The sequence below is a fragment of the Labeo rohita genome, chromosome 9, assembly GCF_022985175.1.
Source record: "Labeo rohita strain BAU-BD-2019 chromosome 9, IGBB_LRoh.1.0, whole genome shotgun sequence".
In the NCBI taxonomy this organism is placed as follows: Eukaryota; Metazoa; Chordata; class Actinopteri; order Cypriniformes; family Cyprinidae; genus Labeo; species Labeo rohita.
Window position 1 is genome coordinate 20,174,191 of NC_066877.1, and position 25,306 is coordinate 20,199,496.

At 37.3% G+C, this 25,306-nt stretch overlaps 1 protein-coding gene across 3 annotated transcripts in view; it reads right to left on the minus strand.

Annotated features, from left to right (window-relative positions):
* Nucleotides 1–25,306, minus strand: part of il1rapl1a (interleukin 1 receptor accessory protein-like 1a) — a 128,748-nt gene that overhangs the window by 58,582 nt on the left and 44,860 nt on the right. For all 3 annotated transcript variants that reach the window (XM_051119549.1, XM_051119548.1, XM_051119550.1), the window contains one exon: nucleotides 24,321–24,418. In XM_051119549.1, the coding sequence (XP_050975506.1) occupies nucleotides 24,321–24,405 (85 nt within the window). In that variant the 5' untranslated portion in view covers nucleotides 24,406–24,418. The remainder of the gene's footprint in view (nucleotides 1–24,320; nucleotides 24,419–25,306) is intronic.

A 25,306-nucleotide genomic window follows, 5' to 3' on the forward strand; every position in this document is an offset into this window, starting at 1 on the left:
TTACATAAAATTGTATGTTGTAAGTTAGATTTACTTTTAAAAATGTGATTCAAAAATTTAAAAGTCCAATACATGGATTTTACCAGTGTAGATCATATTTCACTATATATTCAAATGAAAATGCCCAGAATAAAACGTTTTTTATTAAGAATATAAAGCCAGTTTATATAACCATTAAACTAAAGTAATATTTTTGTTGTTGTTAAAATTAGACTAAAATTAGCCAAATAAATTCAGTGCTATAAAATACTACCATAATGTAAACATACAAATGTTCAAATATACTTCATAATTCAAATGATTTAGCATTAAACGGTGGTTGGAGAGGGTATATGTGTTTTATTGTCATAAAAATAATAGGCTTCATTTTTTATATGAGGATACTTTTTGCCAGTTTCCATGAGAATCACATAACAAAAGCTTTCTGTGATGACGTACATCACAGGCTCTTGAAAAAAATACTGCTTTTACTTGTTGTGAGAGCATTAAAAATACAAAGGCGTATTACACAGCCTCCCATCCACTAAATGATGATTCTATTCCAGAAAAGCAGAGCTCTTGTCATTGAGCACAGTCCTCTGTGTTCCTGGTTGACTGCATTGCCCTTGACCAAATTCACAAATGGCTAAATCCGTCTCTGTAATAACTTCCCAATTGTGTTCAAATTAAGTGAAACCCATTACAGAACATTTTCTCCCTGACGCGGAGGACAGAACATCCACTCATTATTTCGCTTTCCGTCGATGCTAAAAGGTATGAAAATAAACAGCATAAACTGTGCGGAAATGCTTAGTGACATACTGCTCATGTACAATATGCACCCCTCAAGACGTTTTCCTTCATGCCGAACCCAGGCGCCGTCACTTACGAAAACGCTGAGGCAATAGATGGCAGTTTGCTGAATCTTTTAAATGAATACGATAGCGAATAAAAATTATTTGATGACATGCGCATTCTGCCAAATCAATTACATTTAATATGACAATTACATCACCCTTCTCTCCCACTCCACTCTCCTTCTTTCTCTATCTCTTGCTGTTTTCTTTCTGTTTTGTCTTACATCTGTCTTGCATCAGTATGCTGTAACTGTACTGTGTGAAATGACTCTACTAAACCCTGTTAACCTCTTCAGGTGTCATCATACCCTGCTCTCCATTAGTCCCTGTTCTGCCACTGTCCGTGGTGCTGAAGTCCAGCTGTTTCATTTTTTCATATCCTGCTGAGATCAACTTTACTTTTTTATGTTTGTGGTTACAGAGACTTAAATAATGTTTGCATAAAATAAGAAAAGCTATTTTGATGTTAACATCTTGTTTCTCCTTGAAATTCATTACATCAGTTCATCAGATCTTAACCAAATCCCAACAGAAACATTACTGATGCTTTATCTCTCTGTTACCACAATGCAGACATGCACTTTAGAAAAGTGCCTATCCATTTTTGTAACACTGTTACAGTTTATGGTCAGTCTGTTCCCTGCAGAAAAAAAAATTGTACAAAAATAAAACAAAGCCAAAATGTAACAATTAAAAGAGCATAAATCACTAATTTTTCTAAAGAAACATTGTCTAACAGTGGCACCAGCAGGTAAAGTTACAACGGGAGTCCATGTCTCTCTCGCCTCCCCTGAGCCCATTGAGTTTTAACAGACCACCTAAAGCATGCAGTGAGTTTGGTGGGGCGCAATTGAGAATGAATTGGGGGAAAGTCAATACCTCCATTGTGATATGACTGGTTAAGTTTGACTCCTGTGTTTGTGCGTGTTCTGTTTTCGCAAATCAGTCTAAATGAACAATATAATAGTGTTAATGGGAAAACTAATTAAAAAAAGTAAGTAAACAACTTACACACTTAGATATAACCACTTTGTTATGTCAAAATATGACTTAAAATGGCAAGAAACATGATCTGTGGGAGTTTTTAGTGAGTAATTAGCATGGTGAAATTTAAAGCAAATCTTTGTGTCTGTGACCAGTATTTACCAAGCTTTGATGACAAATGATTAGAAAAATTCAAAAATAGTTACAACTATTAAAAGGAATAGCTGAACAAATAAAATATATTGTTTCAATTACTGCCTTGAGTTATTGTTTAAAATGTAAAATGCTTAAAAACACTAAGTTGATGAGATACATACTTGGCTTATTAAACAGGGTATTAATTACATTGTTGATGTAGAAACATAAAGCAGATTTAGTAATGTTAGTAATGTTTATTTAACCAAGAAAATGTGACTGGAACATGAATTTACATTTGAAAAAATAAAAATGAAAAAAGAGCTCCTCATTTCAGAACACCACCACACACCACTGGTGTATACCAATCATAGAATCTAATCATATTCCAGCATTATGAAACTAGGAATGATTGAATTGATCAAATGTGACATTTATAATGTTGCAAAAGCTTTTCTGGTTCAAATAAATGCTGTTCTTTTGAACTTTCTGTTCTTTAACGTTCTTTAAACTTTCCACAAAAATATTAGGCAACCCAACTGTTTTTTTTTAACATTCATAATAATAAAAAAAAAATGTTTCTTGAGCACCAGCGTATTTGAATGATTTCTGAAGTGTCATATGACATTTAAGACTGGAGTAATGACTGGCTTCAGCAAAAAAAAAAAAAAAAAAAAAAAAAAAAAAAAACATAAATAAATAAGATAGCAAATTTGCTAGAATAAGTATTTGACTATTGTTTAAAAGCACTTTTTTTTTCTTTGAAATACCATGCACTGATGAATTGTTCAGAATAAGACCAGGAACTTGCATTAAACAGTAAACAGGCTCCATCTTCATTTCATGTTGAATTAAAGTGTATTTTTCAAGCTATTAAAATATTATTATAGTATATTTTTCATGGCTGTGAGGTCTCTGAGACCCCAAACAGAACATCACACTAATAACACAGTAAAAGAGGGATGAGGCAATTACATAGTCATATTAAACCTGAACGCATTGACCCAATAAACTATGGGGTATGTGCCTGTATACTACAGGCCTGTGGCTCTCAAATCCACACATGCAAACACACAGTCAGCTATGGTTGGCTGCACATTACGCAATGTTTTTCAAATGCACGAGGGCTTAGATATGTAGAGACAAGCTTCCACTCTAATATCAGGTGTGCTTTAAATGGCTCCCCACCGCTATAGAAAACTCTGACCTTTTTATGTAAGCAAAAAGGGGGAAAGCAAGAGAAGGAAGGAGAAAGAGAGATGTTTCATCTGTATCTCCAGCTAAGAAGCCTGTATTTCTTTGCCCAAGCGATGCTAACAAGCCAAGCTTCCCTGAGGCACTGGGGGTAACACATAAAAGAAACGAAATGGAATCAAACTGGAATCAACCGCATTATTTTCTCCCTTGCACTCTTTCTCTCTTTTGGATCACTCGCACACCTGAAGCCTGCTTCTTTCCCCCAATGCCTCGTTCTCCTACATTCACTTCACAAATGTATCCCATCATGCTCGGTTCCTCTGCATGTACATGCTTTTCTCTCCTCTCTCCCTCTGCATTCCCCATTCTCTTTTCATCCTCTCATCTACCCCCACCCCATCTATCTATCTTGTTTTTCACTGCTAAATGAACGATAACGAGGTCGGTTGTCTCTGGGGTGAGGTCCCTTATGTAAGCCTATAAAACATTCACATGTTCTCAATCCTGCGCAACCTACTGCACTAAAATAGTCAGAGAAAAACAGGAGCTTGAGAAAACGAACGAGAAGTTGATTGAACACTCCCTCTCTTTCTCTCTCTCTACGCTCTCCTTCCTTCCCATTGTGTAAGATAAAACAACCAGCTTGCAAATCATTAAGATTTTGGATGCATTTCATGCAAATTACATCTGAATCCCTCCACGCACACACACACAATCCTATCTCAGGTCTCTATAGCGGTGCACTTTCATCTCTCTCAAGCTCCGTGTGACAGGGCTGCGTTCACATTGCAGCTGAATGTGGCCCAAATATGATTTTCTTTCCTCTCACATGTGACACAGATCATTTTTTTTCCGATAACAGTGTAAACACAAACCTGAAAATTACATTTAAAATTATGATTTGGGCCACAGATACATATATCTGTAATATATTGTATGTGTACATTGAAATTTAATCAATAAAAAATTCTGAAGGATCATGTGAGACTGAAGTAAGCCATCCTAGGTGTATATAACTTTCTTCTTTCAGATGAACACAATTGGAGTTATATTAAAAAAAAATGTCCTGGCTCTCCAAGCTTTATAATGGCAGTGAATGGGTGTTGAGATATTGAAGAAAAATAAAGTGTGTCCATCCATCATAAAAAGTGCTCAACACAGCTCCAGGGGGTTACTAAAGGCCTCTTGAAGTGAATTGATGCATTTGTGTAATAAAAATGTGCATATTTACAATTATTATAAACTGTAATATCTAGCTTCCGCTAACTGTCGTACGTACATACAGGAGAGAATGGTGTTCCAGCAGATGACGTAGGACGTATGCAGTGGAAAGAGCAAAACACCGGTCATGAATTAGAAGTACAAAACGAGGATTTGGAGGATTTCAAAATAAGCCAAGAGGGGATTGTAAACAAAACTTGGTTCTCGCGAGACTAGCATATTCTCACCAGAGCTTACACTACTCCTACATGCTACATCATCCGCTAGAACGCCACTCTCTCATGTATGCACGTATGACAGTTTGCGGAAGCAATAGATTATAAAGGTTTACAAATATGCATATTTTTATTACACAAACACATCGCTTTGTTTCAGGAGGCCTTTATTGAGCCCCTGGAGCTGTGTGGAACACTTTTATGATGGATGGATGCACTTTATTTTAAATCTGGACTTCTACCCACTTCCAGGCCATTTTTTAATATAACTCCAATTGTATTCGTCTGAAAGAAGAAAGTCATAAACACCTAGGATGGCTTGAGGGTGAGTAAATCATGGGGGAATTTTCATTTTTGGGTGAACTATGTCTTTAAAGCTTAAGTAATTAAACTTTGGACTGGTAGTGCGTTTATTACTACTACTATCACATTTTAGATAAATTAACAATATCATTTAGTCATAATAATATTAATGACCAAAGGATATTGTTTGCAGGGATGTTTCCAATTATAAAATGCTTTTTAGATGGAAGTCTGCTTTCTCTAACACCACCTGTCACCAACTAGCTATAACAAGTAGTAAATCATGGTTTTGCCAGGCTGTGATGTACTACTTAAAAGCAGTTGGCTATTTGAAAAAGCATAAGCCTTTCGATTTGTTCTGCCCCAGCTAGCCGTTTCAATAGGAAATATGTCAAAACAAGAAAGAAAATTGTGTTTCTTAAACCATTTCATGCAGTCTTTAATGGCAGAAAAAGTAAAGCGCTGCTTTGGAAGCGTGAAAACATTTTAGAGAGGTTGAATCATGGCTCTGGCCTTGAGACAGATATTAGATTTTTAGTCCAGTTGAGGTTTTGTTCCTCTGAAGGGTCATTAGTAAAAATGGGCCATTTGTGATGAGGAATTTTCACATTAAAATGCTTGGTTTATTAAAATGAAACGGAATACAAAGAGATTAGTGTTCCCTCACTGTGTGCTTACTCTAAGAGGTTTTTATTTGTTCGTGTGTTTCCCCTAAGTAAGGTACTAATGATCACTTGACAGTTTAAGACGCCAACTGTCTCGAGCAATCCCATGTCTGTATGAGCGCAAATGCGAGTCAATCACCCAAGCCTCAACGAGTTTAAGCTTGTAGCTGCCGCAAAAAGGTTGTTTGGCTTCTTTCTGTGTGAGATGTGTCGAGCAGAAAGACTGAGAAACTGCGTGCTTAGTGATCCGACCACTGGGGAGTGTCACTGGCCAAGATTACTGCTAATCCACCATGATCCAACGCCTCAACACACACACCAACAATAACCTCTCTATGCATAACCTCTCAGTGCATACACACCAACAACAATCACCTCGCTCTGCAGAAGACCCTTCAACGCTCACACATTAGCAGATATACAGGTTTTCACACACAGGGCATTACAACACGTGCAAACAATGCACTAACAAAGTCTTGATGAAAGGCACTTTTCCAGAAAAAACGTTAAACTTTAAAGAACAGCACAATAATTAAACATTACACATGTTAACATACACCCAACGATGTAAGAAAGAGACTGCCTGCATATATATAGTAAAATCCACCCAAAGGCCTTTCATCAGCAGCACATTATCAGAAGTTCATCCTCGAAAACAGGGTGAAAAGACTGATTTAAACTATATTAAAGCAAAAAACATTACGGTACAGAAATACAAAAACAAAAAATACTGTAAATGATGTTTTTAATTCTGATCTGAGTCATTTTCAAATGACGTTTTTTGAAAATATTTGATTTGCATACATATACACTACTAGTCAAAAGTTTTTGAACAGTACGATTTTTAATGTTTTTTAAAGAAGTCTCGTCTGCTTACCAAGCCTGAATTTATTTGTAGGTACAGCAAAAACAGTAACATTTTGAAATATTTTTACTATTTAAAATAACTGCTTTCTATTTGAATGTATTGTTAAAACATAATTTATTCCTACGATTTCAAAGCTGAATTTTTAGCATTATTTCTCCACTCACATGATCCTTCAGAAATCATTCTGATATTCTGATTTGCTGCTCAAAAAACATTTATTTTTATTATGTTGAAAACAGCTGAGTAGATTTTTTTAAGTTTCTTTGCTGAATAGAAAGTTCAGAAAACCACATAAATGTATAAATGGCTTTATCATCACTTTTGATCAATTTAAAGCATCCTTGCTAAATAAAAGTATTAATTTCTACAATTTCTTTCCCCTCAAAAAAAAAAAAAAAATATATATATATATACTGACTATTTTGAATGTGTATAATGTTACAAATGCTTTTTTTTTTTTTTTTGATAAATGTTGATCTTTGGATCTTTCTATTCATCAAAGAATCCTGAAAAAAAAAAATCTTTTTTTTGAAATACTGATAACAATAATAATAAAAATGTTTATTAAAACAGCAAATCAGCATATTAATGATTTCTGAAGGATCGTGTGAAACTGAATTTAACTTTGATCACAGGAATAAATTACATTTTAAAATATATTCAAACAGAAGGCAGTTATTTTAAATAATACAAATATTTCACAATATTACTGCTTTTGCTGTATTTTGGATCAAATAAATGCAGGTTTTGTGAATTCAGAAGAGAATTCTTTAGAAAACATTAAAAATCTTTTCAAATACTTTTGACACAGACACTAACATTAACACAGACATAATTATGAATTAATTCAAGTACTATTAAATAATTGGAAACCCTTTACCATAAGGTTCATTAGTTAACCACTTTAGTTAAAATGAACTAAGACTGAACAATACTTCTAAAGCATTTATTAATCTTAGATAATGTTAATTTCTCTAATTTGTTAATTTTTCCAATGCATCAAAAGTTGTGTTCGTTAACATTAGTTAATGCAATGTGAACTAACAATGAACTACTGTATTTTCATAACTAGCATTAACAAAGATTAATAAATACTGTAATAAATGTACTGCTCATACTTTGTTCATATAACTAACATTAACTAATGGAACTTTATTGTGTTACCAATTAATTATATGATTCTACTATAAATAATTGTATTAAAATTATATTAATACATATGGTCTGAAAATAAATAATAACAAACATCATCGTTTGTCATGTTGACACACCATGTTCTCACGCAGTGAACAATACATCGTGAAAACTGACATTGTGCTGACTGACAAGACAGAGCACTTTGGGTATGAAACAAAGTCTCAGCTTTCAAATGTTGTCATTTTGAAAGAAATTCAAACAATAGATACCATTTTGTGGCTCTTTAATGTGTCGTGACAGACCGCTGTAGCGCCTCAGTTCAAGCGGCACATGAACCGATCATCTCTTCCACAAAAAAACATGAATGAACATCCGAAGGTATCTTGTTTCAACTGCAGAAAGATATCAGTACATACCATTTTTCAAGTTCACTGATGGTAATATACTCTCCTTTTGTTTTGTCTGTCGGACAAAATGGCAGATTCAGCATTATGATTGGTCAATCTCCTTGCGAAGGGTTAATTCTAAATAAATTACTGTGGCTTCCAACAGCTTCTCACAGATTCTGTCAATACTGATTAATTTCTGTTGAATCTGTAAGATTCCCTTTTCTTTTAACAAAGAACATGAACTGCTGACATTTCAATTAATTAAATCATGTCGACGTACAGTATGTACAGTGCAAACATCTTATACCGCTGTGCAGTTATAGGGCTGACCTGTGCATGTACATTTATGTGTGTGCTTGTCTGTTCATGGGGGGTGAAAGAGATATTTTAAAGGAAGAGGAGGATTTGTAAATGTGTGGCTTGCAGACTCGTGTGTAATTCAGCGCAGTATCGATCATGCTACAGGACTGTCAGGTCAAGGAATTCCGCCTCCACACACACCACAAACACACAACACACAAAAAAGCATACGGGCCTCTAGTGAGATGTGTGCGGTTTAATGTTTTAAATGCTGCCCAGATGCTCTGCGCATAAAGGAAGGATATTAAATAAATAAAAGGGAAAGAGGATGAATAATCCTGTTAAAGATCAAACAACTCCCTCTCCTTCTCTCCCCTCTACAGTCCTCATGGGAAATATAATGCACACACACAAATGAAAGCACATATAGAACCAAATGACAGTGGTATTCCCTGGTCACAACAATACATGACTGCATTTACCTGTGAGAAAAGATTAAAGAAGCAAGAGGACAACAAATGTGAAGAAGAAAAAAAAACATACTGATGTTGCCATTGGTAATAATAATGAATATGTCTAAAGCTTGAATCACTATTAAGGGCATTAGGGCTCTGTTCTAAACTATTTACTAGTAAACAAAGTATTAAACTTTGGCACGTAACTCATCCTGCACCATTTGTGCTGCGGACATAAATTGTGCATATTATTGAGTAGAGTTGTGTTATTACCTAATATATTTTCTAAGCACCTAGACTTTATGATTATAAATAAACATGGAAAAAAAATCCCACAGATTTACAATGAAGGAGGGTGCTGAGTCATATCTAAACACCAGAATATTTTACCCAGCACCCCTTGGCAACACCATAGTAACCACTCAGAACCCCCCTAGCAACTGCATCGCAATAGGGAAAAGAACACTCAAAACACATCAGTGACTGCAACATGGATGAAGAGTTTTGTTACTATAATTACTATTATTATTTGAATTTTTTGAGCAAGTGAGTTAAATTCTTTAAGATAAACTATAAGAGTAGATAAAGTGAGATAATCTCACTTGATAATCGTGCAATCCTCTCTCTGTGTACTTGTTTCTTAAGTTTAAGGGGAATCACTCATCTTCAAGGGAGCTCTGTGTGTGAGTGTGTGTGGTTGGGTGGATGGATGGAGGTGGAGAATTAGTTTAAGTGGGTTTCTGTTGCTTAGATAAGAACCTTGTTAAAATGCTTCTCTACAGAGTTTCCATAACTACAGACGCATTTCTAAGCAGTGAGGTCATGATTAGCACATCAGATTGGTGTTTCGCCCCTAGAATAAAATGGCTACATGCAGAAAAAAGGGATACAACAAAATTAATTAAATGGATACTTTTATGCAAAAAGAATGATTCTGTCATGTTATTCCAAACCTGTTTTTCTTCATTGCAACAGCACAAAGAGATGTTTAGGATATTCATGCTGCTGCTTTACATACGATTAAATTAAAACGTGGCTGATGCCTTAGAGCGCCAGAAATTATAAAACAAGACAAAAAAGCACAATTAAGCTATATTTGAGGAAATAAATTGTGACCTGCAATTGTCACATTGGCTGTTCACAAAATGCCAGCCGCGCGACTTTCTCCTTTTCAAAGCTCTCGGAGCATGCACTTCTGTGGCATCTGCCGTTGACCTGTGCCTGCCATGATGACGTGGAAATTTCAGCAAATGCTAAATGGATTTCCAACACTGAAAATCACTTGCAGTAGCTTTGCAATTAAATAAATGTAAAAATGGGTATCTCTAAACAGCTATGATCAGCTTTTACTCCATCTTGGATAAGCTATAAGGTGTGTTCGACTTAATGGAGAGCTGCGCAGCTCAATCAGATTCTGACTTGAAGCAGTGCATGCCGGTTAGAAATTGTGTCCGACTTGAGACGATCCCGGCGCTGTGTAACTAGCACATGTGGAATCAAAGTATCGCGATAGCAATTTCTTAAAATTATTTATTTTTGGCTTTTTCGTGCTTTTTAGATAATAGGACAGTGGAGTGTGACAGGAAAGTGTTGGGTGGAGAGCAGGGAAGCAGGATCGGCAAAGGACCTTGGGTCGGGATTTGAACTCAGGTTGGCCGGAGGCGCAGTTGCGCTATATGTCAGTTACGGTGCGTTTCCACTGGCACGTAGCGAGCGCAGCGGAGCGTGCATTTTCAATTCATTCCTATGGAAGCTGAGTTTAAACACTTGCACAGTGCATTGTGGGATTGAAAGTGGTGTGGAGAAGTGACGCTTCTATTATGAGTGCGCTTGACAAACATCTATATTTGAAATAACCAACTTGAGCACGCAAAAGACGAGACATGTGAATGGCTACTAAAGAGTTGAGCTCAGCAAAGCCCATAGACTGTAAAAAATATGGATGTAGTGTCCGTGATGTCACCCGTAGGTTTCTAAAGAGCATTTTTGAAGCTCTTAGTGGGCGGGAGTCGGCCGTCGCCATCTTGGAATTGCATCGCTGCACGTCACTCCCGGATAATCGAAAATGGGCAAAGAGGGGGAACGTGGGTGGAGCTGGTTGCTGAAAGCACGCCCGCCTAGCACAACGGTGGTGACAGCAGCGGCAATGCACCTGTCACTCAAGTGGCCACGCCTTAAATTATGCAGAACTTTAAGGCTTAATATAATTTAAATGGATGAGTTATAAAAAAAAATTCACCCCCCTCACAGTTGACATGAAGGGCAAAATTAGCTATATAGACCAAAACCACTTTTTGTACCAGGCTGTAAACATATTTTTTTTCTGCTGTATAGTTGGCCATTTTAACATGGGGAGTTTATGGGATTGACTTTCTTTTGCAGCCAGTCTCTAGCGGCCAGTTGATGAATTGCAGTTTTAGTCACTTCCGTGTTGGCTCAAGAGGGAGACCTGGGGGGGTTGCCGCTTGGTAAAGCCACATTTGACAGCATATGCTAACTACAATCTCATCCATATCGCTACAAAACATATAATTCTGTGTACAATTCAAATGGGTCCAATACAAAATACTAATTCTGTGGACAAGTGACTGATTTCAGCCGCAGCTTCTATTATTTATTATAGTGTAGGGGTGGGACGCTTCGGATTCTAGAGAGCATTTGATTGGACAGAAAGTCTGATGAGATGCTGAAGTGCAAGGTGACATCATCAAAATCGCTGATCCATATTGGCAGAAGTGAGAGACTGTAGCTATGTTTCCATCACCCTGTGTTTATGTGCATTTTGAAGTATCACATCAGAAACGAGTGGTGGAAACACCAAAATGAAAAAAAATAATCCCTTAATTCATAAAAAAGTTTTTATGCTCGCTTGAGGTGTTTTTTGAATTGTGCGAAAAAGAGTTAATGCGCATAACGTCTACACGCCCAACAAAAGTTATGTGACTGTGATAACTTGACTAATTAGCAGACTGATCTCAGTGCACAGCATCTGAAATGTTGTTTTGGTCATTCTAAGATGCCTGAGCAAAGTCTGCCGTCAAAGTATTTTTGTTTAATTGCCTCAAAGAACTGTATTACAAGACTGCGTTCCCAAACAGCTGGCATCCGCCTCCGAAAGCAATGACCACGTGTATTGTTTCGTCTGCTCTCTCTGAATCAAAATAAATTTTTATATGTGAAAATGACTATATTCAATGGCTTCTCCTACTTTTTCTTAGTGATATTTAGTGCCAGTTTATCAGGAAGTGTCGATTTTGTTCTCTTTGAATTGTTGGATTGGAAACAGTGCTTATTCGCAAATGATTAAAACAATATTCCAGTAAATTCGCAACTTTGGATGGAAACCCGTCTTGAAAGTTTTGAACGCTTATGTCTCGTAAATGTAAATTTTGTCATTGTTTTGCCTAACATATTCATAATAAAGCCAAAAAACTTCAATTTTGATTTCATGGGGACCTTAAATTTAGTTTTGTTGATGTAAAATATAATATTTAAGTTAATTTAATGGTTTTAAATAATTGTATTATTTAAATAACTAATTCTACTTTTTCTACTTTGATTATATGAAATGAAATCAGATGTTACTATGTGAGGAACCCGTGTGTGAGGAAAATACAAAAGTTACATGTTGTTTAAAAAAAAACTGTCTACAAGAGCATCTTGGACATTTTGCAGAATTCCTTGTGTCCCACAAAACAACAACAACAACAAAAAACACAGATTAGGAGCGACATTAATATTTAACTTTATTTCTTCTGAGAACTACTGTTTAACAGAATAAAATATGCACAAATCTTTTTGACATGTCAGAATTATAGGCTAACAAAAATGTAAAGACATGTATATGGACATAGAAGACATATGACTTTTTTTTTTTTATCATAACAGTTAAGAACAAGAACAATCATCAGACTAGACTGAACAGATCTCCATTGTGGTCACAGGGGATGAATATTTGTTATGGAATTTGTTTTCTTCTGCAGCCATCAACCTTGAATTTACATAATTACATAATTCAACATCTAACGGAAAAGGGAAGAAAAAGAAAGCACAGGTCTCGTTTTAAGCCTCGTTTCCTCATTAATTCACCCTCAAATTGGCCCTAACTAGGTCTGAATAAATATTCGTCCTCCGAAGATATTCCATAATCAATTATGAAATATGCTAATGGACTGCTGTTGGCCTTGAGTTATCATGTTACTGTCACTAATTGTAGGTCACCTCATCCCTCGAGGTCTCCTAACATTCGCTCTCTGTCTTTGTCACTCTTACTCTCTCCTTCCGTCTCTCTCGCTCTCTTTCAACCAGAAGGCAGTCCTCCTCTGTGATATTACCGCCGAATGCCCGACCACTGGAGTCAATTACAGTAATATTAAATTAACCATTGTATCTCATTTAATTCAAATGTTCTGCTTTAACAAAGAGCCATTTAAGGTTATAGAGTATATCTTGCGCTTACTTAAATTGGAACATCTTAATAAGACTCGGCAAAGGCCTCTGATCAAACGCAATAAAGTAGAAGTACGCCACACGCTGTCAACCTTCCACTGGTGGGTTACAGACAGACTCGAGCAGGTTTACAGAAGCTCTTACGCACAATCAAAAGAAACCTGAAACGCGTCTAAAGCCAATGTGAAGTGTTGCGGTAAAACATAAAGAGGTGAGTCCTTCTGAACACAAGAGACTAAAACTGGCTTTTCAGCCGTAATTATGATCAATTCACCACATTCAGAAATAAATACAAGAGTTTGGACAGAAAAAACCAAGTGGACCGAGAGCACTGCAAGTCCTATTTTCCATTAAACGGGAGAATGAGAGTTTCAAAGATGAAACAGTTATTTGTAATTGAGAGATACGGTATATAATCATGCTTGGAGGAATCTAAAATTCATTTTGACAATCTCGATTGGCTCTTTTGGCGGACCCGCGCATTAACGGCCATTCTTTTAAGAGGAAACTCAAATGTTGGTTTCTAATTTTCCATTCCCTGCTCGAATTTGAGCTGGTAATTTCTTTCTCTGATATTGAGGGCAAATGCTAGTCGGTATTTAGTGCAACAGTAAATGGCTGTTTGCTTTAGACACTGAGAGCAACTGCACCCCAGTAAAACTGTCATGTTGACTTTGAGTTACCACTGCTCTCTCAGACACTTTGTGTCTTAGTGTGTGTGTGTTTGCGTGTGTGTGTTTGTGCTGGCTTGACGCCATGCAAATCCAATCACCCAGACCCATAAAGTGTGCATTTCCATTTCCTACTGCTCTCTGTAGAGATAGAAAGCGAGAGAGTGAGAGGAAGAGGTGGAACGGGGCTCCTTTGCTTCTCCGTGCTTTATGGTTATAGCTGTTTTGAGTAGGTATATTCATATAAACTCATTATGTACCCCATATTTCTAAGCTGATGTGTTTTGGGCCAAACAAGTGATTTTAATCTCCCACAATGCACTGCTGCTCTTATTTACTGTTCCCATGGAGTCTCTCGGATCAGCGATCGCAAAAATCGCTTTGTCTGCCTCTAATTTGTCTTAGTCAGAACGCATCGAGCAAATTGAGGACATTTCCATGACGACACGCCGTGCCGGCCGAGCGTCTTCCTCCCCGCCCCTCGTTTTGACCTTTCCTCGACCGTGCGCTGACCTTTCCGGGTTTCCGCCAACCTCGAGCAGGTCTCGGTCGGACAATAGCGCGACTGTTCGTCCCTGATCTTTTCCCATACCTCTCATCCGCTCACCTCCGCCTCTGGCTTGCCATGGAGACGGAGGTCGAGCAGGTTCACCGGGCGAGCAGGTGGCCTGTTAACCAATGGGAGAGAGCGATTTTCTCACAGCTCGAAGGGGAATAATGGAAAAATTCCTTTAGTCGACTAAGATGGAGAAAAGAGGGATTGAAGTCTTTTCTGTCGTCGGAGGCCTTTCATTGGCTCTCATAAAGAGAGAGGGTCCGCGGGTCACAGTAACATGACAGCGAAAGAAAAGAGAAAGACCTGAGAGAGAGAACTGAAACAAACATGGGAATAAAGAGAGAAAATCCTGAGGCCAGAGCACGGGCTAATCCATCATTAGCATTTAAAAAACAGACATAGATTGAGAGAGAGCAAGGGGAACTATAGTGTGCTTAATGAGACAGGATGAACTGACACTTTGAGTGTGCGTGTGTGTTTGTGCGTGCTAGAATTGTGTTGCTTTGTTTTAATTGGAATTTCTGTCATTTACACCGTCAAACTTTCACATTCACTACATAAACACACAGATTTCCATCATTAAATCTTTAGAAACTGGCATCTCTTGCTCACACATGCTGTATCGCCACTTAACTCTTAAAGTTTCCCTCATTAAAATGTTTTGCATGTTAAGAAATAGTACTTTTGACATACTTTTTGCATATCAAGTAAAATCAGTAGCTTAATAAAAGTAGTTTTATTCTACATGACACGGGTTGCCTCTAAGGAGCTGCCATAATGAGATCACATGACCAGCTGAAAACTACTATCTTCATCTACGTAATCTCCATAATACTGGACATTTATAATTGCTAAATAAATGAATCAAGCTACCTGACCTCATGACGGAAACGTACCTGTGGGAACTTTTTTGCAAGATGCAAAATACGTACCAATAAACACATATCACAGCAGTTTCCAACAGAAATGAACACTAGAGGTGGTAAAACAGCGGGCATTTGTAATCGTTTTCAGTTCCATATGTTTTGCTTTCTGGTGCTGACCCCCGCCAGATTACTACCCCGCTAATATTAGTAGGTTTATGGTTAGGTGTGGGGAAGGGTTAGGATTAGGCGATCATGTAGCGATTTCAACGAGAGGGGGTAATAATTTGGCAGAGGGTCAAAAATGGACACAACATCAGATGTAACAAGCATGCTCGGTAGTTTAGCCAGCAAGGAATTGGACTTAGGATGCGGAATAGGGCTGCACGACAAATCGAAATAAAATCGCAATCGCGATTAAGCAAAAGCCGCGATTGTCATGCACATCTTGTCAGTGAAGTATGGTTCTCTGACCAGTAGTAAATCTCCATCCGAAGGCCAGAGGGCGCTCTTGCACGGAAACTCCAAATACGCCAAAGAAGAAACCCAGGAAATCGCGATTGCTGCAGCTGAATAAACAGAAGATTTAACTGCTTTCATTGATTCAACATGACTAATAAACACGCAACTACCACAATAAATAGTTTATCTGAGTTCTTCTTATTATAATTTTCCTTACAATACAGTAAGGAAATTATATAATAATGCTATGCCTTTATCACTGCTTAGAATACTATGAATACTATGCATGCTTTATTCTGTATAAAAAGCCACATCATCTCACAGAAGGATTTATTTCAAAACTCGACTAGCGTTATGAAGTGAGTTTGGAGTATAAACATGCTGTTAAATGTGGTATTTTCACGTGCTTTCAGATGTAGCAGCATTTACTACACAGAGCTGTAGTTCACTGAGAAGCTACGCAAAGAGCTGTCATTATTGCAGAACAATTTCTTTTGGTTTCATAATCGCGCAATTAAATCGTCTGCGATAATGAATGCGATATAGCGGCTCTTTGTAGTAAATGCTGCTATATCTGAAAGCATGTGCTGGAAATTTACTACTGATTACACTACCAGCATTACTGACAAAATGCATGTTACAATCGCCTTCAATTAATCGTGCAGTCCTAATGCAGAATCCTTGGGTACGAATCCCATTTTCGGTTTAAGTGTAGTACAGATGGTATGCTATTTTAAAATATCACGGGGGAATGGAGTTATAACACCATTTAACGGACAATTCAAGTCAGAACTGTGGTGACACGTACAAAACTAACGTCACATAAAATACGTACATTTATCTGTTCTGGGGAAAAAAAAAAAAAACGAACACTCTTTTAGCTCCACTCAGTGGACATTTCATATTCAATATGTTACAAAACGTACATGGCGCTATGTATTTTGCATCTTGCGAAAAAGTTCCCACAGGTATGTTTTCGTCATGAAATCAGGTTGGAATCAAGGCTGATTTTGAATGCATTAGTAAATGACAACATTTGCATTTTGCATTATGCTGCATCCACACCACTAGGTATCAGTATAAAAAGAAAATGACTAGGGCTGGGAAAATAAATCAATGCATCATAAACTGAGAACTGATTATGCATCAATTCTGAGGATCGTGATTGTCTCTCGATTCTGATCTTGGGTGGCACTGCATGCTTTAGAAACAGCTGTACTCTGCTTGCTTCCAATTCCTGACATACACTTGAACCTAAAATAACCATTAATAAAGTTCAAAAAGGTTGAAGCGAATTACAAGGGTGTTCACAGTGGGCTGTAATTACATTATTCTCGCATCACAAAAGCATTCTAAACCGAGGTGCAATTACATGACTCAGCCAAATGCACATTTTTGCACATGCAATTAAAACTAGATTATAGCATTATCTGCTATTAAAAACTAAGCTTAGAACTGATTCCAGAAAGAATCACGATGCATTTGGAAAATCTCAGAAACAATTCATGAATCTTGCACGGAAACTCCAAATACGCAGAAGAAAACCCAGGAAATGATGACCTGTGCAACATAAACAAATGCCGCAACAAAGTCATGAAAATTATCTTTTGGTTGCATTCAAGTCATGTTGGAAAGATTGTATTAACTAGTCAAACACATATGAATGTCATTTTTCTTTAGGAGCCTTTTCTGAGTGGACAGTAAATTTGCTCAATTTTATAGTTTTAAATCATTATATTTATTATTGACAAAATATATATAGAAAATATATATAGAAATATTATAATCAGTTAGATTTGGTGTACAAAATACCATAGTATGGTACTATTACAATGGAATGGAATGCATAATAATGTTTACAGCACCATCACAAATTGAATAAAAAGTACATCAGCATCTTGTTCCAGCCAAATGATTTGAAATTATAATTCTCATAAATATGAACTTCTCAGGAGAACTTGAACAAATCATTTAATATTCCTGCATTTCATGGATGGCAATAATAAAGCATTGGTGAAAAGGGACCAAGTTAAGACAGATGCTATATTTATTTGATTTAAATCAAAAAGAGGCTGTGAGGGATACATTTACAGTCTGTACAATATGTTTTTTCAAAATCTCTGGGTTAATTTAAAAATATGGGTTAAGTTGTGAAAAAAATTGACACCACCTAAGACAGTACAACCCATTAAACTTACTGCACTTCAGCTCCTCACAGCCTTGGTTTTGTTCACGTCAAATTAAACATGGTGTCTGCCTTGACTAAAGTCCAAGATATTTTTGTTTTATAAGGTCTTGCCCTTCCTTGAAATCACCAAATGTTCTTTTTACAAGCCTAATATGAATATCATCAGCAAAAATCTTGCAAAATGCACCAATAAATCAACTTGAATCATTTCCTTAGAAAAGAACCGTCCCTCTTCGTCTTTAAGGATGACATTTTCCCCCTCTCTTCTGAAATCTCTTTTCATGAATCTGCATTCAAATTTCAGCATCTTCATAATCCATAATGCAAAAGACAATTAGAGCTTGATATTTCATAACCAATCAGAACGTGTCCCTGTTCAATTACAGCTGTGAAGTCCTTTAAAACACATCAAGAGGAATGCATGCTGTGCTGATGAGATGTGTGTTTGTGTCGCTCAAAGTCACGAACACGCACACATTCGCGTACACATACTGATGTCTGGGCCATGCCTTGGGCCTCTGCTGAGATGATCAGATGGAAAGGGAAAGAGTTATTATTTCATCTTCAGCATGGAGAGTGATGTTGATGTGTCTGACATTTAATAGTGTCTTTGAAGCTTTGATTCTGCCGCAATACAGTCAGAAGCGTCACTGAGCTGAACGGTGCAGAGTATACGAACAGTCCAATAAAACTCTCTGGCTGGTTTCAACACACTTCTCCATTTCATTAAAGGAATATTACAGGCTACCTTCGGACTTGGAGAACAATGTGTCAATTTCCACACATAAGTATTTGGAAAATATATAGCTTGTGTTTTTTCTAAAGCTGTTATGAGAATTCTGTGTGTTACCTGAGTTGTGAAATTGTCTGAATCGTCCTGTTGAGGTGGGACTACTTTTCCGGGTGGACGAACTTCTGGTCATGCATAAGTGATGAAATTCCTGTGAGTGCAGTTTCTAACAGTTGCTTGGAATGGAAAAGTATTGTACTGGACACTGCATAGAATGTACTGTATACTGCATACTAAACTTTTTAAGTACATGAACTAGTAAACCATATGCAACTGTGTCACATGACATCATTGCGCTGCATGTCTACTTCAGAAAGTGGATTAATTAACGCTGTTAATAAACCGTTGCACAAAAAAAGTCTAGCCAGTGTGTTCAAAAATGAGCCAGTATTACTTCTTGTTATACATCACAGTGGAAATAGAACGTCAAGTTGAAAAGATTGCATTGTGGAATACCAATGAAAGTAAACATGCTTATTTTAAAGTCTCCCTGCAGTCAGTAATTTTGTCCTTTAAAACTCATCTTTGATAATCAAAATGACATATTTAAATGTCAAATTTAAATGATTTCATTTGACTAACTGAAGTAGTAAGTACTACACAATGGCAGATGGCAATATTAGATTAATTCAGCTTTATATGTTAGAACTAGAAACTGATTCTAAAAAAAAATGAGGAGCAAATCACATAGGGATGACTACAATTTGATGTATAAGAATCGTAATGCATATGATGTATCACTCTCTACAACATAGGACATGTAACAGAAATTGATATCTTCAGCCTTTGGCTTGACTATGTTATCAAACAGCTAATAACGTGTTACTAATGTTACACAAAACTGTTTCTGTTCGCCATCCCAGACAACAAAAGATATAAAAAAAACCCCACATCTCAAGTTGACAGGATTGGTAACATATTTGTGATGGTAGGAAACGCGGGTTTTAAAGAGATAGTTCATCCAAAAATGGAATTTCCCCATGATTTACTCACTCTCAAACCATCCTAGGTTTATATGACTTTCTTCTTTCAGACAAATACAAACATAGTTCTATTAAAAAATGTCCTGGCACTTCTGCACTCCTGCTGATACTGAATAATCCAATAAAAGTCCAATAAAGTGTATCCATCCATCATAAAGTACTCCACTAGGCTCCAGGGGTTAATAAAGGCCCCCTCAAGCAAATCGATGCGTTTTTCTAAGTCAAAAATATCCATATTTAAAACTTCCTAACTGTCATACACGCGTTCATGAGACATAGGATGACATAGGATATAGGTGTAGCGTAAGCAAATTAGAAGTACAAAACGAGAATTTGTAAAGAAAAATGAGAGAGAATTTCGATATAAGCCAAGAGGAGACTGGTTTACCTTTGCTAAACAAAGGAAACTTTGCTTCCTTTGCTCCTATAAACAAAACTTGGTTCTCGTGAGACTAAGTGAAGCTTACGCTACGCCTATGTGCTACGTCAACCGCTGGAATGCACTCTGTCATGTATGTGCATACAACAGTTAGCGGAAGCTAGAGATTACGGTTTATAAAGTTTCAAATATGGAAAAAAAAAACGCATTGATTCACTTCAGGAGGCCTTTATTACAGGGGCCTTTATTACAATTTTCCACAAGTTGATATAATTCTTTAGGGTCTTAATTAAAATCTATAAGACGCTTTGGTTAAAATTTCTCAATGGTAGTGTAAAAAAGACCTTTTTTATCTTGTCAAAACCAGATCTGTTCACAGCAACCTGTTTTGGTGTATATCTCTTTAAATGCTAATGAGCTCTGCTCACCCCGCCCCTCTTTTTCGTGGGGTGATGAGCTGTTCTCTGAGAGACGGTAAACTTTAGCCGCATTTAGCCATGAAAATTGCAAACTAATACATTATTAGGAAAGAAGATTTGCAAAGATGCATGAAAACCCCTTATACTCACTTCTTCAGTAGGTGAAGCTGGATCACGAATGATTTGTGTGAACATAGACGCATTTATGTAAATCAGGGGTGCATTCCCTTCAAAAATGAAAATAATCCTCTGCGTCTTCAGCAGCTTAGATGCCAGGAGTATATGATGACAGCAATGTTCATTATTACATCCAACAACAGAACACTTCAATCGCTTAGGAAACATTCTCGTCTACACCTGCACTGGAGTCAACGCAATGGTGGACTGTTCACAGCTCACTTAGGGCGGGTCTAAGGTAAGACGGTCATGTCAATCAACTACTGTGGGAGCAGCCTTGGTCGCTGTGACGTCACACAGCCAAGATGCTGAGAATGGCTTGAGGAAGGGGAAATTATTTAAAGGGATTACAACAATATTTTATTATTATAGGGTGGATGTGTTCAGGCATTGCCAACACACATTTATGTTCAAACAACATATAAAAGTGAATTTTGCCTCCAATGACCCCTTTGACCCCCGGAGCAGTGTGGAGTACTTTGTATGATGGATGGATGGATGCAGTTTATTGGACTTCTATTGGACTATTGAATATCAACACCCATTCACTGCAATTATAAAGCTTGGAATTTTTGAACTCAATTTTGAACTTCCAAAATGTAGTTTAAATGCAGCTTCAAAGGGCTCAAAACGATCCAAGCCGAGGAAGAAGGGTCTTATCTAGCAAAACAATCTGTCATTTTTTTTTTTGGAAAATAAAAATTTGTATACTTTTTAAGCACAAAAGCTTGTGTAGCATTAGCTCTGGGATGCGCGTCCATGACACTATGTACTATTGAATCACGTCGAAAGGTCACGTGGAACTACAGACCCAGTGTTTACAAAGCAAACGTGCGAAGACTAAGGAAGTGCAAGTAAGTCAAACGCTGTTTACAAACAAAAAGGTACAACGATGTCGGACGATTCTGAAGTTGTAGGAGAAAATAAGATGGAGTTTTTTCTGCCATACTTTACCTTTTTGAGCCGGAGTACAGAGACGATGAACTTAGACGTGATTCATAGTGTCGTGGACATGCATCCCAGAGCCTGTGCTACACAAGCTTTTGTGCTTAAAAAGTATACAAATTTTTATTCTTCGAAAAAAAATAACCAATCGTTTCACTAGATAAGACTCTTCTTCCTCGGCTGGGATCATATAGAGCCCTTTGAAGCTGCATTTTAACTGGAAGTTCAAAATCGGGGCACCAAAGCAGTCCATTACATGGATAAAAATCCTGAAATGCTTTCTTAAAAAAAAATTATTTCTTTACGACTGAAGACAGAAAGACATGAACATCATGGATGACAAGGAGGTGAGTAAATTATTTGTAAATTGTTGTTCTGGAAGTGGAGTTCTCCTTTAAGGCTGTCTTTCATACACTGCACTTTTAAGGAGAAATGCTCAGCAATGTTTTTTATTGTCAGTGCATTACTGCAAACACATTTCCCATTTGTTTTTTTTTTTTTTTTTACAGAGGAGTGCAGCCAAAATATTATTTGTGGTAATCAACAGCAAGCCACAGATGTTGTCCTCAGACAATCCTATAAAAGGAATGCCAGCATGTACAAATATGAGTACATCCAGCATGCTTTCATCTCACAGCGGTCGGTGGCAGTCCTGCACCACTGTAATTTTAGAGTGCCTTCAAAAAACCTTTAAAGTACTGTACCTTCAACACCCCCATGGTCAAAAGTCTCTGTAAGGCTGTGCTTTAAGTGATCTCAACGTGTGGATTTCGAGTGTCTTTTCAAGGCTGCATTGAAGTGCATTTTCATAAGACGACTGTGCTCTGAAATGTGCTTTTTAAAGGCGAAATGAAATCAAAATGGACTTAAAATTGCACTCAGTAATACTGTGCTCATTTAAAAAAAAAGTTTTACCCCTGCAGAAATGAATATTACTTCTTAGCCGTTTAAAACCATGGTGTCACGTTACGCTGGAAGCATGCAAGAAGCATGAGTAAGTGTAAACAGTCTTTTATAAACAAAACATAGGGGTAAATCCACACAAGAACTGGTACAAACACACGTAAACAACAAGTAGATCCAACAGGGGAGAAATGAACAGACAGGAACTTAAATACAAGGGGTAATTGGGAAACACAGGTGCATGGGATAATAATCAAACTAAACGAGGACAGGAACATGACCAAATAAGGAAAAACAGGAACTGAAACAGTGGCAAAACGTGACAAAACATGTGGTCATGACACATGGACACTAATATGAGATATCATTTGCCTTACGAATGCTGTTTTATTCTACATATGTTGAGAGCACATGAACAACCAAATACTACTTATTATCTTGATAACCTTTTTGTTATCAGATAACCTTTGTTTATGCAATAAATCAGTTGTGGATGACACTTCAACAATTAAATCAATCCCCTAAAGTTTGCATAATGGTACAGTACATCTATTCCACTATTGGCCAATTTTAGACTAAGACAATCAGTGCAACATAAAGTAGTGTTAGTTTCTGAATGCAAGCTTCTGAATGCAAGCTTAAGATTGTAAAAACTGATAGAGGCTTAGGTGGGCAAAAACATTGCCGTCCAGCATACCAGAAAAGATCAAGTTACTACATTTTGATTAAAAATCACGAGGATAAAAAAAAAAAGCACATGTCAATCCAAATCCAAAAAATGTTTTATCATCATTTCATCTTTGATTTGACTTTCCTTGTTGCTTGATGTTGGATTGAATTGCTCTTTAAGGACTGTTTTAGCAAACACCCATGCAGATCTGTCTTTGTTCTAGTACATAATGACCACTTTTCACAATCCAATCAAGTGTTTACGGATAAAATAAACTCCCATTCTACATCTTTTCCACTTGAATATCCTGTTTCAATCGGAAATATGGCTCCTTATGGAAGTATAATGGGTTGCGAATGCCATTTCATGCTGACTTTAAGGCAAGATACTGAAGTTGTCCTCAAAAGACTCCCGCCAGTTTCCATCAGACTGTACATAATAACTGGTTCTTTAGCCAGCGCTGAAATAGGGTTCATATTTTTAGATCATTTTCAGCAAAGCCTTGAGTTCCAGTAATTGAGTAACTCTTTTTTGTGTTGTCATTATGCTACAGGAGAAAACGGAGGTATCAGGAAATACAAATTTTGGTCCTGAGGAACATCAAACTGCAGCTGAACTCATAACACCTCCCTGCACCTAATTATCTGGAGTACATGGTGGTCTTGGCTCACATTTTGTGCTCTTTTTGCCAGTCAGTCATACACACACAAATGCACACACACACACATTTTCTCGCTCCCTTAAACACCCACACCCACACACACACATAGCCTCCCTCACACACATTAGAGTATCACCTCTGACAGATGGGCTGGCACTGCTCTCTTCCCAACCTGTTCTCTGTTGCAAAATGTATGTGTGTATTTACACGTGTTCCCATTTGTGTGTGTGTGTGTGCAGTTTGGTGATTATGTACATGCCTACTTGTGCGTAAAGGAAAGCACACATACACACTCACTGTCTCAGCACACAAGAATGACCTTCACAATCAATGCTGCATTAAATTAAGCTTTAATATGTACAGTCACATGGCCTGTGAGAGCAGTTTAGCATAGCAGCTTTCATTACCCCGTGAAATAATATTTGATGTTACACTTTAATGCGAAGAGCAAGCCCTCTGTGAGTAATGAGAGAGAGAGAGAGACAGAAATTGGACATACCTGAGCCTCTCTTTGACACCACCTTCAGAGTCAGAGACACAGAGACACCGCAGAGCAGGAACAGCACTGGGTTGAGAGCTGTCATCTTCCTCTCCAGCCTGACGGAGACAGAGAGAAACCTCACATGTCATACAGGCAACATACAACCACAAGCTACCCACGTCCAGATCTGCGTTTGCTTTTTCGCCAAGCACAAGATTTAAAGGTGAAGTGTGTAATTTTTTGTCTGTGTTAAAACCCAGCAGGCCGACTTCCTGAAATGGGTAAACATGGTGACGCTGACAAACACTGCTCTGTTTGTTTGAGCAGCCCGACATTTTAACTTCTGACTCAACCAGTGGCGTGAATTTGGGGCAGGACTACTTTTCTGGAACAACAGAAGAGAAATCTATTTGAAATAGCATTATTATTGCTGTCCCTTAATGGTGTACGGTATATTTTTTAAATGACAATTTTTGAGTGATAAAACTGGTGAAAAAACCCTGTCCAGTGGGGTTTTAAACACCTCTGATTGGCCATTGTGTTCATACGCTGTACCTGTGATTGGCTACAGTGATCATTGCTTAAAAGAGAAGTTCACTTCCAGAATAAAAATTTCCTGATGATTTACTCATCCTTATGTCATCCAAGATGTTCATGTCTTTCTTCACTTGATAACAAATTAAGGTTTTTGAGGAAAACATTCCAGGATTTTTCTCCATGTAGTGGACTTCAATGATGGCCAACGGGTTAAAGGTACAAACTGCAGTTTCAATGCAGCTTCAAAGGGCTCTAAATGATCCCAGCCGAAGAATAAGTGTCTTATCCAACAAACAAATTGGTCATTTTTTTAAGAAAAATACAAATTCATATACTTTTTATCCACAAATGCTCATCTTGCACTAGTTCGACTTCATGCATTATGTAATCACGCATGCATGTGACGACGGCAGAAATACCAACCCAGTGTTTACAAAGTGAACATGCAAACAAAAGTCAAATGCACA